This window comes from Carya illinoinensis, chromosome 9, assembly GCF_018687715.1.
Source record: "Carya illinoinensis cultivar Pawnee chromosome 9, C.illinoinensisPawnee_v1, whole genome shotgun sequence".
In the NCBI taxonomy this organism is placed as follows: Eukaryota; Viridiplantae; Streptophyta; class Magnoliopsida; order Fagales; family Juglandaceae; genus Carya; species Carya illinoinensis.
The window spans coordinates 1,771,714-1,788,109 of record NC_056760.1 but is presented as its reverse complement, the minus strand read 5'-3'; the positions used below and the strand labels follow the sequence as shown (position 1 = coordinate 1,788,109).

General features: G+C 36.0%; 1 protein-coding gene across 4 annotated transcripts; it reads right to left on the bottom strand.

Annotated features, from left to right (window-relative positions):
* Nucleotides 1–172: 172 nt before the first annotated feature.
* Nucleotides 173–13,347, bottom strand: LOC122276523 (probable UDP-N-acetylglucosamine--peptide N-acetylglucosaminyltransferase SPINDLY). Of its 4 annotated transcripts, none has more exons than XM_043086318.1 (18): nt 12,995–13,343; nt 12,040–12,482; nt 10,873–11,034; nt 10,597–10,772; nt 10,352–10,427; nt 9,768–9,896; nt 9,512–9,631; nt 9,309–9,377; nt 9,147–9,228; nt 8,194–8,288; nt 6,947–7,011; nt 5,006–5,204; nt 4,371–4,565; nt 3,594–3,688; nt 3,347–3,482; nt 3,008–3,225; nt 1,354–1,481; nt 173–1,166 (listed from the first exon to the last, which is right to left on the bottom strand). In XM_043086318.1, exons 2-18 carry the CDS (start codon nt 12,448–12,450, stop codon nt 787–789), a joined length of 2,736 nt encoding a protein of 911 aa, XP_042942252.1. In that variant the 5' UTR covers nt 12,451–12,482; nt 12,995–13,343; the 3' UTR covers nt 173–786. The 4 variants fall into 4 exon arrangements, with proteins under 4 accessions (XP_042942252.1, XP_042942253.1, XP_042942255.1 ...); XM_043086320.1 differs by having other exon boundaries at nt 1,024–1,166; nt 1,286–1,481; nt 12,995–13,347; XM_043086319.1 differs by lacking the exon at nt 9,512–9,631.
* Between the last annotated feature and the right edge of the window lie 3,049 nt (nt 13,348–16,396).

Genomic DNA, 16,396 nt, shown 5'->3' with positions numbered 1-16,396 from the left:
TCTTTATATAAGTAAATGATAACAACCATCGATTATCTTCTACCCAAGGAAGAACCCTCAGTATTGTGTTTTTAACCAGCCGAATATTTTTGACTCACCCATTTCTGGGTCACCTAACGAGCTTCAAAGAAGAAAAAGTACTTGACAGAATCTATGGTAAAGTAGACAAAGGTTGGCAGAAACTCTGCTCATAGTAAGTCAAAATGTTTTCAAGAATTAAAAGTAGAACTCAGAGTTTGACATCGGAACGTTCCTTAGATGACTGCTCGCCCTTCAGTCATCTGATTATTCATGCCAATTCGTAATCAGATAAACAAGCCATGCCTAAAAAAAAAATACAAAAACAAAAACTTTCGTTATAATATACAAGCCACCACAACTAATTCCTATCGTTCAGCTTAAAAAAAAAAAAATGCAATACAGCTATATATAAAAAGAGGCAGCTAATAGCATCACCACCTCTTTCCTTTCCTCTATATATCTATTTCTTGCACAGAAAAAGAGAGAAAAAAAAAAAAAGATAAAAATGACGAGCTATTGCCAGCATTCTTTCCCCAAAAAATGTCATCCTATGCAAGATTGCCCTAGGTTTTGCCGCAACAGTAATCACCAGCCTCAGTTTCAGCAGCAGCAGCAGCCAACTACAAATATACACACGAGTTTAACCCCAACAAAGTAATGAGCTTCAAACCGAAAATGCCAGGAACATGCAACCGTCGGATAAATTGAAGTTCACCCCAGGTTGCCCGATTATATATTTTGACTCAACTGATCACCATTTCCTTATCAAGTGGACGAGTTTGGCATGGATTGTGGTGGTGGACTATATCCATTGATCTTGATATCTCCAGGAGGGCTTTCTCTTGACTTAATATTCCTTGTAGGTTCTGAAATTTTAATAGCCAGTTCTTCAGAAACCACCAACTTCTGTTGTAGCATTTCCATGCGCCTTGAAGATGGCACATCGCCTTTGCAGTACCTGTGCCACATTTTTCGGTATGTTGACTCGAGACCAAGGGTAAAGTTAATTCCATCACAGACGGGGGACTTGGACATGAGGTCACGGAGAGACATCCTCAAATTTGAGAGTGCTGTTGTGTCAGAGGCCAACTGCAGTGCCAATTGGACATATTCATCTTCACTTTTGGCAACTAGATGTCCCAAGCCTACAGCACATAATGGAGAAGTTCACCTTAATTAGAATATATGCTTGACTGCAGATGTCTAAAGCTTGGAAGATATAGGTTTTCTTCTAAGCCATCAAGAAGTTAAAAACTAGGCATACCCCAACCATGCAAAATACAAGGCACCAGATGCATATTAATCAAGAAGTGTGAAGGGATGCTTCCTCACCAACTTTGCTGAGAAGACTCACGCCAACATTGTGAGCATGCACTGAACCAGCCATAGTGACACAAGGGACACCCATGTACAAAGATTCACATGTCGTGGTGGTTCCAGCATACGGAAAAGTATCCAAACTACATAAAGAAAACATATATAAGAATCTCTAAATAGGATGCATAGGAGAAGCCACAAGAATTTACAGCTAACTGATATGCCATCCTTCTTAAAACAGATGAACTCTAGAAGTGTAGGAAAGGTTGTTGGATATCAAGTTCATAGATACATGGACTTAAGAGTCCAATTGGCGTTTAATACTATTATCGCCAAAATGATAGAATCATAAGAGGTTATCCACCTACATCAGCACCCATCCCATATACATGACAAGCATTGAGAAATGCTGAAAACATAAAAAAATGAAAGGAACTTCTTAGTTTAGAGCATGTTTTTATGAGCTCTACTGTCACTGGTCTTCGACAATATCATTTGATTTTGATCCAGAGAAAACAGGTTAATTCCAATCACAACACAACACGAGGTAGAAAAATGGAATAAAAAATGTTCCCATGTACGTTATTTGTCACATCAACTCAGATAAGCATGTCAGTAACTGGTATGCGAGCATGGAAAAAGAAGACAGCATAAAATTAGGCTTGTGTGCCAGGCATAGAACAGGTAATTTTGAAGTGTCCATTTCTTCCTAAAAGTAATTTGACTGGTCATTTCAAAGCACCTGTTGAGTCCTCAACATATTTTACCCTCTACCACATTCTTATGTGGAAAATGGGAGATGCCATTTGAGTAGGAGTTGAATTTTTTATGCAAAGATCTCCCAGGAGAACATATTTCCCTCACAGCGAAAAAGCTCACTAGGTATGCAACACAGCAGATTTTTCTAACAGATTCCATCTTATGCCTCCTTGTCCAACACAGTTACTAGATGATTTCAAGTGTCAATGTAAGAAGGGTATGAGCTTATGTCGCAACTCATTTTTTTTTTTTTTTTGATAAGTAACTTATGTCACAATTCAAAGTATGAATTCGCATTAGGGAAATCTATTATATTGGTCAACTTACTAACATTCCATACCATAGTTTCCTTGTATATGCCAAGCGTTACATTTACATTCATAAAAAACTGAGCATATGACAGGCACAAGTTTTGCTTTGTAAGCATAACAGACGATGACTTCAGTGAAATGAGAACACATTCGATTACAAACTCATAAGTGTCGAATTTATTATGGCCAAATGGTGGTTTTCTTGAGCACACATAATCAAATTCTAGGACAGTTATTACAATCAAATTCATTCCTTCTTCTCTTACTTAACCTCCTACTTGCTCAAAAAAATTCCCACCTAAGATGTCCTAGAGAGGCCGTCTTGTAAGATCTTAGCAGCTATTGGAAGGAATGTCACTGAGATCAAACTAATTAAAGCCAAATGTATGACAAAACAAGGGGTAGAGGGTGAGGCCATGTGTTAAATCCTACACGGGTGCAGTAGAAATAATAGATAGTGATCAAAGATAAAAACTATGCACACCAGCCTGTGGTATAGAACAATATCCAGAAACCTACAGATCAAAGAATATGGAAAAGAAAAAAAAAATGGCATTTTGCCAGACTTACTAGCTCAAGGACTAGAAATTGAACTTTACCTAATGTCCATAAGAGAATATGCTTGCATATGATCGTGGTTAAGAAGAATCAGTGGTAGAAGATCAACACGTAAAGGTTCTAATCCCAGTTGCTCCAGTGTTGAAAGAAATCTTTCCCTTACGCTATCACAACAAAAAGGCTTACATTTTACCACAAGGCGAGAATTTGGAACTGCACAGAGAATCCTTGCCCAAACTTGCAACACCTTGGGCGTAATCTAATGAAGGACAGACAAATTGAAAGGAAGACAAAGCATTAAATCAAAAAGAAATCAGTATGACTTTAATAGATACACATCTACAAGTAATTTGATTATCTCATTACAATTTAAGCAATACCTTTGCTAGATTATTAAAGCTACCAAAAGTAATAAAGCCATTGGAAAGAGCAGGAGTTGGGGAGACTGGCCCAGCCTCAGGAGAAGGAGTATAACAAAGAAAGCATTCTGGTAATCGAACTAACTCCTCAACATGCCTGCCATTTAATAATACTTCCGTAAAAAGAGAATAGTGTGAATGCAATACGCTGCTAAGACCAACTTTAGCACATTACTTATGCATGGAAATAAGAAAAAAGGAGACCTACTCTTGCTTTGTATGAGGAGAGTCTGCCAATGAATCAGTAATTCGATAATCAATTGCAGGCAAACCAGTTGTATTTGGGTAGCCAATCCAAGTCACCTACAAGTTCAACAACAGCAGAACATATCAAGAACGGCATACCATCAATGCAACCATCATCAGATATGCATAATGGGCACATTTCACTCCATAAAGATGATAAAACTCTGAACAAGGACACAACATCATGGACCATCAATGCTCGCCATTCTCTTAAGTAATGATGCATGAATAATTTTTTTTTTTTTTTTTAAATACTTAATAAGAGAATTTTATTCCAAGTAAATATGCATAGCCCAAGTACTATGCATGAATAATTAGATAGCAAACAGTATGAAACAATGATCTCATACAATATGAACAATATAAGGTGATTATTGTCTAAGGAAGAAAGTTCCTAAGTTTGGACTCGCATAATATCAAGTGTCAGAAGATAATGTAAATCAAGAATTGTCTTTTCATAAGACATAATACTCACATAAAATTTGCACAGAAATTCTTGAAATAATTCAATCATTTGAGCTTGTTAAATATAATAAAAAGGATAAGAAAATTGTATATGGGCTTCGCCCATTACATTTGTTGAATAAAATTTTTACTTATCAAAAATAAATAAATAAAGCATGAGGAAATTATTTTACATTGAGCAATTTAAATCACACGCACTATATGATAAGAAGATCTTTTGCAGAAAATCGTGGAGAAATTTTAAAAATGAAAAAGATAATGGCCCCTAGCATACCTGGACAGGTGCAGGTCGACAAGCCATCATTCCCAACTTATTGTTAGCAGTATGACCAGTAAGTTCTACCAAAATGTCAATTTTATCTTCTCTAACCATGATTGCCACCTTCTTTTCGTCAATCCCGTATATATCTCTCCATATCCCACCCTTTTTTATGACTTTCTCCTTAAACCTAATGGTTTTTGCGTCTGCCTGTAACATCATTTAAAAATAAAATTCAGACTGTTAGGAAAATCCAAGAATGAAAAGCGTGTATAAAAAAATATTTGCTTGTACAGTAAAGTTATCTTAGCGTAAACATAATTACAAACAATTCTTAAGCCACTCTTAAACTAAAACATTACGAGAAAAGAAAGGGCATTTCTTCTGAGAGCGTAATCTTATAATTAATCTATGCAATATAGAGAACTGAATACCCAATCTGAAGTCTCCTTTGGGCTTCCAAGTGGAAACAGGAATTGAAAGCAAAAGGTAGCTTAACTTTAATTAAGCTCGCAAACAAATATGGCAAATATAAAGGTACCTATCACAACAGCAAGCATAGAGCTACAAATAACACAGACATCTGGACTTCCAAGGCAACATGAGCAAGTTGTAAAAAATATTTGTGGTATTAAGTCTGAAGATAATACCTTCACAACTGCTGAATAAACAACCACCTTGTAATTTGCATAGTCATGATGGACAAGGGGGGCTTCTATAAAATAGGATACAGAATGAGTAAAAAAATCAGGAGATACATATCCAATCACAAGCGGCCTTTCCAGATCCTTCGCATTCTCCCACGATGTGTACTGTGGATATAACCGCATAAAGCGCTTACCCCAGTCCCTGCATGAATAGATTTCAAATTAGATCTAATGTGTCTCATGCTACATAACATACTAATGCTCAGGCAACCTTAAATTTTCAGACAGATGGATGTAGGACTATATATGAAATGCCCAAAATCTGGTATTGAACACATGCAATTGAACAAGAGACCATCTCGTGTGAGTATCAATTTAAGTAAGGTTTCTTATCCTAAATCATGGTATCAGCCCTTTTATAGCAATAGATTAGTGTTGTATGTGCAAAAAAAGTGGAGAAACAGTGGATCACTTGCTACTTCACTGTGAGATCACAAGTGCTTTGTGGAATGATTTCTTCAAGAGAGTTGGGTTAGCATGGGTAATGTCCAAAAGGGTGGTTAATCTTCTTGCATACTGGAGAGGATTATATGGCAATCCCCAAGTCACAGCAGTCTGAAGATAGCCGCCATCTGCTTACCATGGTGTATTTGGAGGGAAAGAAATTATCGGAATTCTGAAGATTGATGAACATTGAAGTCTGTTTTTATCAATACCTTGTTTTTATGGCAATAGTTACAGATTTCAATGGGCTAAGGGCCTATTTCAGAACACAACTATTCTCAAATATATCACTATTATTCATAAACTATTCACAAATTATTTCACTACTATTCACAGATCATCTGAGATACTCTTAGTATTGAAACAGAGCCAGTCTCCGTGATTTCCCTATATCAATATCCGTTTCTAATCCTCAGTCAGGTGCTTTCTCTTGTATACGTTATGTGTACTTGGGCTCCGCCCACTTATCATTTATCAATAAAGTCAATAAAGTTTTGTTACCTAAAAAATAAAAAGCCAACACAACCCCCATACCGAATTTTCATTTAGGTGGAATGATCCATCTTGCACAGTAAATGCAATCAATATTAGTCCAAACAGATGCATTGAACATAATATTTCTTAAAGCCTCTTGCTTTTAAAAATGGGAAAAAAGTGCTTGTTTAAAGTTTCTTGCTTTTTCTAATTCTGTTAAAGAAACTAAAACTTGAAAAAAAATAAGGAAAGGTCAACATTAGAGTTGTGAAGTTTGATGGTGAGTAGCATTTCTCGTTTTCTCAACTAAGAACACTTAGCTTTGTGGATCAATAAGATACTAAAATACTCATTGCACGACTCATACAAGCACAAATGAAAAAGAATATCCCATATTCCTATTCTCATAACAATATATAAAGACTTTCTCGAAATACAAAATTATTTCAATTCTAAACAAGTATGGCAAGATGGATCTCCCGATTTGGAGAAGGAAAGAAGGCCTCACTAATTCAGCCAGCAGACAGCTGCGTAGCCTACCAAACAGAGCCATTATACCAACCATGTAATTATGCATCTGCCTAATGGCAAAAGAGAGGAGCAATAAGTTCTATAAATCTGAGGTGCAATATGCATCAGGTAACCCAGAAAACTACATCGTTACCCTCTTCTAGAACAAGCGGGTCACAAATCCTGCCCACCCTATTAAGTGCCCCCCAGTCCCCAGAAAAATACAAAACGAAACAAGAAAAAGGCCAAAAAACCAAGAAGTTCATCAAGTTTTGTAACAAAGGATGATGATATATAAATTCTTACAAGAAGGTTTCTGGCAATGCAGGAATACTACTATGCTCCTAGGAATATATCATTAATAGCATACATTTTGTAATACATAAATATAAGTTCACATTAGTTATCATACAATGAAGAACAAATGCATAATAGTTAATTAGAGATAGTTGAAACCTGTGAGCCTCAAAAAGTTTATCATCGTGTCCTTCATTTATGTAATTCATTGCAAGCAATCGATTCTGCAAAAATAAAAAGGGGTCCGTAATACACAGATAAGAACACATCGTTCAACAAATGGGGTCCAACAATTATTAGGGAAAAGAGGACAAATCTAGCAAAGAATTTATGAACAGGCATTAATTTGAAAATCTCCCAGCCACCCCTCGCCAACCCCTGCCCTCCCTAAAAACAAAGGCCAAGCCACCAAATACAAGAAGAAAATAGAAACTCGAGACTCTTAGTCTAGAAACTCAAGACTCTTAGTCAAGGCACTGCATTGTTGCGATATGGAAGATGATTCCTTCATGTTTGATATGGTGCTTATGATTGGAAAGGAATGGACGGTGCTTTGAAGATAGAGAACGCTCAATGGGAGAACTTAAGAGAGTTTTTCTTTAGTACTTTGTGTATTTGGGCTAAGGTTCTTGTATTGAATGGAGATAGTCTTGATGATTTGCTTTCAGCCTACTCTAGTTCCTAACTTGTATTTAGGTGTTTTCTCTTGTATACCTATGTACTTGGGCTATACCTATTTACTAGTCTAATAAAATTTCTTATTACTTACCAAAAAAATAAAAAATTCTGGGCACCCTGAAAAACCACTAGAGGCCCTCACCAGCTTCCCAACCTCAAAGGTTTTCTGCAAGTACTACAAACAATTAACCGCAATTGTGGTTCCACATACGACCCATCGTACATTTTCCCACAATAAACTTACAACATTGCAAGCATTGTGGATCAAATAGATGGTAAATTTCTATGTTGCAAGAATTCTCCATCCAATATTTATGTGAAAATTTCTTCTGCACTTGAAATTGCAGTTGCTCATCCTTGCTCCAGTTGCTGCTGGCTGCCCTCTTACCCCAATGCCTTGCTTCGTTCAATGGCTAGCGGAGACAACGAACACAATGAGGACAGGAGAACAACTTGGTTCGAATTAACACACTCTTGGGGCATCAGATATCAATGGTAATCATCTATCTCGTTAACCAAATCAAGCCCCATTCAGTAGCGATCCATTTCATAATTATGCATCAATCCCCGGTCAATATATCATGGTATTAACAAAAACATATTCAGAATCAAACCACTACCAAAAACACTCTTCATGCGCTGAAAAACTTTGAAGTCACACAATCTCAAGTACTGACAACACTTAACAAGCACCTCGCATACGCAGGAGTTAGCAAGAGTGAACATACCTGGCCTGCATTTCGAGAGTCAGGATCTATCTTAAGGCATTGCTCATACGCGTCAATAGCAAGAGATATATTGCCAGCATCTCTATAAAGAACCCCTACACAGAACAATACAGAGGAATGAATCTACAACAGAATTACTTTAAAATGAATTTATAACAGCAGCTTTCAAGTGATCGTAGTAAAAAGATATAACCAAAGAAAATCCCCTGAAAGAAAACAAATGAAGTGGAAAACAGGAAGTAACAAGGTGCCCTGACGGCTGAACCACAATAACAAATATCCTAGAAACCCAAAACGCCAGGTCACCATGACAAACTTTGGCATCCAATCCTGAATTCACTATGCATAACATCTGCCTGGCCAAACTTTATCCTTACCATCCTTAGAATCAGGGGAGAGGATTATGAAAATTCACAAGGAACCACTAAGCAGCTCTTAGGTCCATCCTCCAATAACGGAGTTATTGCCCCTCAGATTCTCCAGCTTTCTGTAAGCACCCACCTTTTCATATTTACCTTCTCAATCTATACATGCATAGATTGAGATTTATTGCACTAATTCTACTCAACAGAAGCCTAATTCCCAGGGTTGGTCGCGCCAAAATAATAATATCATTATGGATTCATCATGGGTTCAGATAACCAAAGCAGCATAGACTTCCTTATTTCCTAGTTGAAGTTGATCCTTCTAATGCAATCAAACACGCCTAAAAAAGGCTTCCAAATGCTCACAGATAGATTATCACAATAACGCACCATTCAGATCAGACCTAAAAAATTCATTCTTCCAGCATGCAGAAGCCTAAAAGTGACAACACTTCTCACATGAATCAACAGACAATTACTTTCACATCATAGGACTATCAATTTTACATAATCATGCACTGTCCAGTGAGTGATGTGTATGAGAGGATTCAGAAACAAAATACAGAAGATTGAGAGAGAAAGAAAGACCTAAATTATTATATGCCTCTGCATATGTGGGATTTGCAATGATGGCTTTCTCAATCAAGCTTGCAGCAATATCCATTTTACCCTGTCAATGATAAAGAAGGTCGTGACTGTCTTAGACTATGTGCATTTCACACGAGCCATCAGAAAACATTCAAATCAAACCTGGACGGTGTAAACAACACCAAGATTGTTCAAAGATTGTGAGAAGTTTGGTTTGATCGACAAAGCCAACTGCAAATGATCATAAATAACGAGGATAATGTAGAGGATGTTGACGACGGTAAAGTTAACTCTATACACAAAGAAGGGAAGGGAGTACGGGGGAGAAAGAGAAAAAAGTATCTTCCGCAAGCATTGAAAATTGCCTGATAACACTCTACAGCTTTATCGAGGTTGTCTCTATCTTTGAATATTACTCCAAGATTGTTGCATGCCTCCGCACATTGGGGATTGAAGTGGAAAGCAAGTTCATAGAATACGATAGCCTAAGCATATATAAATTGATTATTTGATTATGGGATTTAAGTTTCCAATGGCTGCAATCAATATAACAAAATAGAGTAGACAAACAGGCTGTGTGTAGAGATTGAGATAATGTAGTTTCCCCCAAGAGTCACTCACCATATCAAATTTAAGCATTTCACCATAAGCAACCCCTAGATTATACATAGCATCAGCATAGTGCCAATTATAATACAATGCCTTCTTGTAATATCCCACACCTTGATTGATGTCTCCCTCCAATTTAACCTAAAAAGGCATCACAAATCAAGTGTCAGGCATAGATCAACTGAAAAGTTGCTAATAAAAGAAAACCAAAATCTACAAGCCAAAATCAGAGCACAGATAACCCATTAGGGTGTCTGATAACACATTCATATAAACAAAAAGGGACATGGAGACTGCAACCATTGCAAGTGCTTACCGTCATGTTTACCTTTATGGTCTAGAGTAAGCAAAACAACCATTTTTCAACTGGAAAAAGACAAAGGCTAGTGATAAAAGTACAAAAATGCAGGGTGGAAGTTAAGAAATTTAAAATGGCCTAGTGATTGAAGGGGTTTCAAAATCTTGCAAGATGTTGATCTATTGGCAATGCACTTTGTGAGCTTTTAAAACTAGTTCTTACTAGCACATACATAATGAAAATTTGAATATGGCTACAAGAAGACAAGTCAATGAATAATAAATGAATGAGAAACCACCTTTGTTCCTAAATCTGTCAGGGCTATTGCCATATTGTTCTTTGCAATCTCAAAATTAGGCGAAACTGCTAGACACCTGAAACGAGAAGGCAAGCAAGCACACATGGCATCAGCACAGGAATTCCATAGAAAGAAAAATAAAGAAATCGCATGCAAGGTACAGCTCAAATCTGGAAAGATTATAAAAAATACAGGCCCAGCAAACAGAAAACAGCAAACAGCAAGCAGCAAGCTGTCTAAATTACCTCTCATAACAAGCAATAGCTGACTCTAATTCTCCACGATTCTTGTAAATGACACCCATGTTGCAATATGCTTCAGCATACATAGGCCTCTCTAATGCAGCCTTCTCGTAGCAATTAAGGGCCAAATCGAATTGCAACATCTCAGAATAGACAACACCAAGATTATAATATGCAGGCTGCATGTATCAAAGTTTAAAGGATATATACTTGTGTTAAGTACCAAAAAGAAAGGCAGACAGCAGCAGAAAGTGTGAGTAAACAACAATATTAAGTTACAGCATAGTGCGGATCTATTTTGAGTGCTTCATGGTACTTCTGAATCCCCTCTTGAACACTTCCAGCAAGCTTTAAGCTGGTCCCAAGATCTGTTAAGACAATGGCCAGGCATTCCGCAGCTGGTTTGTATGATGGGTCCGCTCTCAGAGCCTTCTGATATGACTGCACCAAATCAAATTGATCAAGGCTATACACAAAAGCTCAGTAAAGATTTTCAATCAATTACTCAAAACACAACGTAGATCTAGTTCAACATAAATTACTTTGTTTTCTTCCATTGATAGGTAAAACAGGTCATGCACCCATACGGAATTGAACATAACCTCACCCTCCACCCTTTATTTACGAGTTACAGGGCCATTGTGTGACCAATAAAGCTTGGGACTGTTATGCACAGCAAATAAAACTTAAAAGAACAGCTTATATATGGGTAAAGCCAGGTCAAGCTGAGGATGGCTTTTGCTTAGCTAGAATCATCACACTCAAAACAAAACTCAGCCGTAGCCCCATTCAGCACACAATGGTCATCTACCTCGACCATATGATTTTTGTACAAGTAAATACACCAAAATTTTATTAAAAAGGGTGTGTAAACCAAGTAAACAGGCATCTACCTCGACTATATACAGAGACGGAAGTGCGTATCAATGGGATCTTGACTATAAATGATACCACAGCAGATGTGGAAAGAAAGATGCAGTCAAGAGAAGCCCTGGGCCCATATAGGTGGTGTAGAAGAACAAAATATTACTAACAAAGCGCTGGGCACACACCTAAGTACACGATAAGTATGCAAAGGAGAACACCTAGCTAAGGTGAGGGAGAAGAACAAGAATTTAGAACATCTAGTTAAATGGTCTTACCCAGCTAATGAAAGTAATAACATGATCAGTGTCAACAGCTTAAAATAATCACTATAATGGCACTCATACAAAACATAATCGGTTCTTTGTGGTAAAATACAGCAGGGAGAATATAAGAATATAGATCTTTGTGTATCTGTTGCGAGTAATATGTTGTGTGTCACACCTATAAATGAAACTTTGTTGCACACATCCTGCAACTAGCCTCCATTATATACTCGCCCTCCCCCAACAAAATAAATAGGAAAACAATACAGACTATTGTTTTACCATGAAAGAAGTGACTTAACTGTCATGAGCATACCTCAGCAGCCTCTGCTAGGCAACCCTCGTCTTTGTACACTATGCCAGAATAAGTTAGTGCACAAGCATTCTGTGGGTCCAATTTGATTGCCTCGGCAAAACTGTTAATTGCAAGCTTTGGAATATTCTGCATCTGCAGGCATATTCCTTTGCCAATGTGAGCTTCCACATTCCCACTCTCTCTCTCCAAGACACTCTCATAGAGATCAAGAGCCTCGGCAAATTTGTTCCTCGAACGAAGAATGTTAGCATAAGAAATAGCATCTTTCCCTTCAAACCTCTTCTGCACCGGGGAGACACTCACAGGTGAGCCACTATTACTGGGAGACGGCTGTGATCCGTTTAAGAAACCATTATCTCGAATCGGGTCCCTCTCTATCCCATTACCAACAACTTTTTCCGACCAGGCCATCAGAGCACATCAACAACCTTACTTTCCTGAACCTGAACCATCATACACAGACATTCATTCTTCAGAATTCAACTTCAACCAGAAATACAACATCCCCAGCCAGTACATTTGAAAATTTTCATGTTTTATAAAACGAACAAAGCAAAAAATCAAGGTTTGAGGCCTTGGAAATGATAAGTTCATAAAAAATAATTCAGTTTAATCCAACTACTACATGACCTTCGGTAAGAATAATAGAACACGCAAAACGGGTAAATTTGAAACGCTAAGCTACAGCAGGATCGCAGTAGTCATTCTATTTAACTAGCTATAAACTCTAACACGAACTGATCATAAGAAATTAAAAAAAATTAAAAACAAATAACAAAATATAATAAAACAAAACAAAAAACCGCGTGGATAAATTATAGTAACAAATTGGAATTAAAAACATGATAGCACAGTAGTCTAGCGGGTTAAATATTAGGGATTTATAAGAAATGGGATTCAATTAGAGCAAAGGGAGGGTGAGAAATTGCGCAAACGATTAGGATTCGGCGCTTACACTCAAGGTCGTGAGCTTCTTCGAATACTACACGCACAAGGTAAGGTTTTCTTTCTCGGCTCAGACAGTGAGAGTTCGAGAGAGAGAGAGTCAGAGAGACGGTCTCACCCCCTCTCCGACACAGTGCTACGATGTCTCCCAGAAACCCCAGAGACTCCCCGATGTACCGTCCGTTTTGTACAACGTTTGGCATATAGGAAAGTTATAGCCTTTGTCTTTTAAACCTTGTTTTCCGCCGGTATTTGCTTTTATACCACTGCTGGTGAGGCCGCTTAAAATAACCCCGGCGTTCAAATGATGACGTGGTTAACGTGCTCCGTCTCGACGGTATTATGATATTTATCCAGAGGGCTCCTTCTTCTCTCTCCCCTGAGTGAGCGTGGGTTTAGAAAATTAAACAAATAATATCTACAAATATTACATTATTACCCCGTCGTTGAACACAGGTGTTTGGAAGGTGGCACTGCTGTTATTATTCACAAATAATTTTATTATTATTATTATTTAATAATTTTTCACTCATATTTACAAATTAATAATTTTTCATTCATATTTACAAATTATTTAACATCATTTCAGTATTTCAGATTAGACTTACACCTTAAAATTTAGGATACGGAACAATTTTTGGACCTAAAACTTCTGCAAATTGGCTTTTCAATTGGAGAGACCTCAAATAAAGCATCGTGATTATGGTAACCCCATTTCGATTGAACAGTTATAGTCTATAGATAATTATTAACAAATTATTAAATGGGTCATTCCCCTACTCGATTATTTTTGTCATCACATGTTTTTCCATGTTGTCTTCACCAATATTTGATTATAAATGTCTAAACATCATCCCAAGTTTCCAACTCTCTCTCTCTCCCTTCCTCTCCCTAGCCTATACCAATTGTAGAGATTCCATCTCTCAACTTTGAGTCGGGCTACTATTCTGTTCAACTCTTACCGTTAAGCATGCCGTCCAGGTCTCTTTTTTTTATATTTTTTTCATATTTTTTAATATATTTAAATATTTTAAAAAAAATATATAATACACACTTAAAATTACTTCCTTACTCACTAAATAAAAAATAATAATAATAATAATTTTACCGAGTGGTACCCTTGAGCAGTATCGCTCAAGCGGCATAGTAGCTTTATGCCTCGACTTTTGAATATTGTCGCATGTTGCTACTAAAAAATATAAAGGAAATCTATATACGGTTTGAATAGTGATATGAGACAAGATAATTTAAATAAAAGTTAAATAAAATATTGTTAAAATATTATTATTATTATTATTTTGGAATTGAAAATGTGAAACTTTTTATTATATTTTATGTAGTAATTTAAAAATTTTATCATTATAAGATGACATGACATGACATGATATGAAACACATTCACTATTTAAACAGAGTCGTAACTGAGATATTAGGTTTTTGAAACTTAAATAAGTTAATTTTACTTAATTAGCTGACTTTTGGTGCACCCAACATGATCCTAACTCTTAATAAGGCTTCGTTGAAGTACACAAACAATAGTGGAATTAGGATTTGGTGCATGAGGGGACGATTAGAAAAACGTGTCGTATGTATGGGTGAACAGTAACCAATATTTAGGATAGCAAAGTGTGTTACTGATATTTAATATTAATCATATAAGGTAGCTATCTAGAGACAAATTAAATTATTAAAGCCATCAATCCAAGCCTCTTACTTAAACTCCATAAGACTCAAGTGAACGATAAAGTTAAGAAAGAAATAGATATGGTAGATTTGTTGAAACAAATGATAAAAACTAGTCATATAGTTTTATCTTTGCCTTCACTCCTAATTATTAATTAGATGATAGTTTGTATGTATTTACTGACAAATACAATTCAAATTAATAAGCTGGCTAGTGGAAGAGTCGAAAGGAAAAGTGTAAATAAATAAAAAAAATGAGGTTGTAAATTTACCAAATAGCTTATAAAAATAGATCAAGATATTCTATTGCCTCTTATGGGATGTAAAAAAAAATAAGAACGAGAAATTTTATTAATAACAAAAAATAGGTATAGATATGAAAAAAATTATTAAATGACTAAGAAAAAAGTACACAAAAGTAACTGTACATATAATTTTTGTTATCTTTATGACATAACATATTTAAAAAAACCATATACTAAATCATGTTTTTAAAAAATATTTGGGTGCATCAACCATCAATATAGCTCCACCTCTATACATATATGAGATGAAATGAAAATTGAATAAAATATTATTTTTATTTTGAGATTTTAAAATTTTGAATTTTTTTTTATATTTTGTTTAAGAGTTTGATAAAGTTATAATATTTACGTAAGATGAAATGAGATGAAACAATTTGTAAAACAAACAAGGTCTTAATATTATTATTATTATTATTTTGAAAAATGCCTTAATATTATAACAAAGTAAACAGAACTTAATATTATACAAGAAAGTAACACTGCAACACAAATAGAACTTAAAAGAATATCTTCCTCAAGTTTGGAAGAAATTATGGTCCCTACATATTCAAGATCGCCACAAATTCTTTATTTGAAAAGTTCTTTATAAGATCCTTCCCACTAGAGCCTTGTTGAGACACAGTCTCTCTCTTACTGAAGAACAAACTATCTGTCATATTTTTCATTATTCACAATAAACTATCTCCCATCTCTTCCTTTCTTGTCCTTCTTCTAGGATTCTGTGGCGCCACTCTCATTGGCCTTTAGATATTGAAGTAGTTGCAAGTCTAAAAATTTCATCTTGTATTCTTACAACCCTAGAACCTACTTCGACTCTGGTTAGCCTTTTTAAAGATTTCCATAATTTTCAACTCTTTGTTATTGTAGCAATGGATTGTTTTTGGTTTTATAGGAATCAAATTATTCATGGGTCTCAAGCCAAATCAATCTATCTCTTTATAGACTTAGTTCTAAAGACTTATCAAGATTATAGAAGAGCCTGGGATAGAAATGAGAATTCTGACAATCTTCATAGGAATCTTCCCCTAGCTGATCATATTTCAAGTTCTTTGATGTTGCTGTTTGCAATTTTGGAAGTACAGCCATGGCTGTTTGTAAAGATCATCTAGGAAACCTCATTTGCTATAGGACTCAATTTACTTGAAGCTGCAACCCAAATTGTGGTGAGGCTCTTGCAGCTCTCATTGGTATTAGGTTGGTGTCAAAAAATAAATAAAATGCATAAATAATCATTGAAGGTGACTCTCAAAATGTAATCACAGTTTTGAACAATTATCATAATAGTTCAGGCTGGATCATAGAAGCCTTAACAAATGATGCAATATCAAGACTAGACAAGTTTGAAAGCTGGAAAGTAATCAAGATAAATCGATATCAAAATCAATGCACTCATTCTATTACGCAATAGGCATCTACAAATTAAGT

Coding starts and splice junctions, on each gene's coding strand:
- LOC122276523 (XM_043086318.1), bottom strand. CDS start 12,450: ATGGCCTGGTCGGAAAAAGTTGTTGGTAATGGGATAGAGAGGGACCCG. Junction 9,229..9,308: donor GTGTTGTTTACACCGTCCAG/GTTTGATTTGAA, acceptor TATCATTGACAG/GGTAAAATGGATATTGCTGC. Junction 1,482..3,007: donor TATTCTCTTATGGACATTAG/GTAAAGTTCAAT, acceptor TTCTTTATGTAG/TTTGGATACTTTTCCGTATG.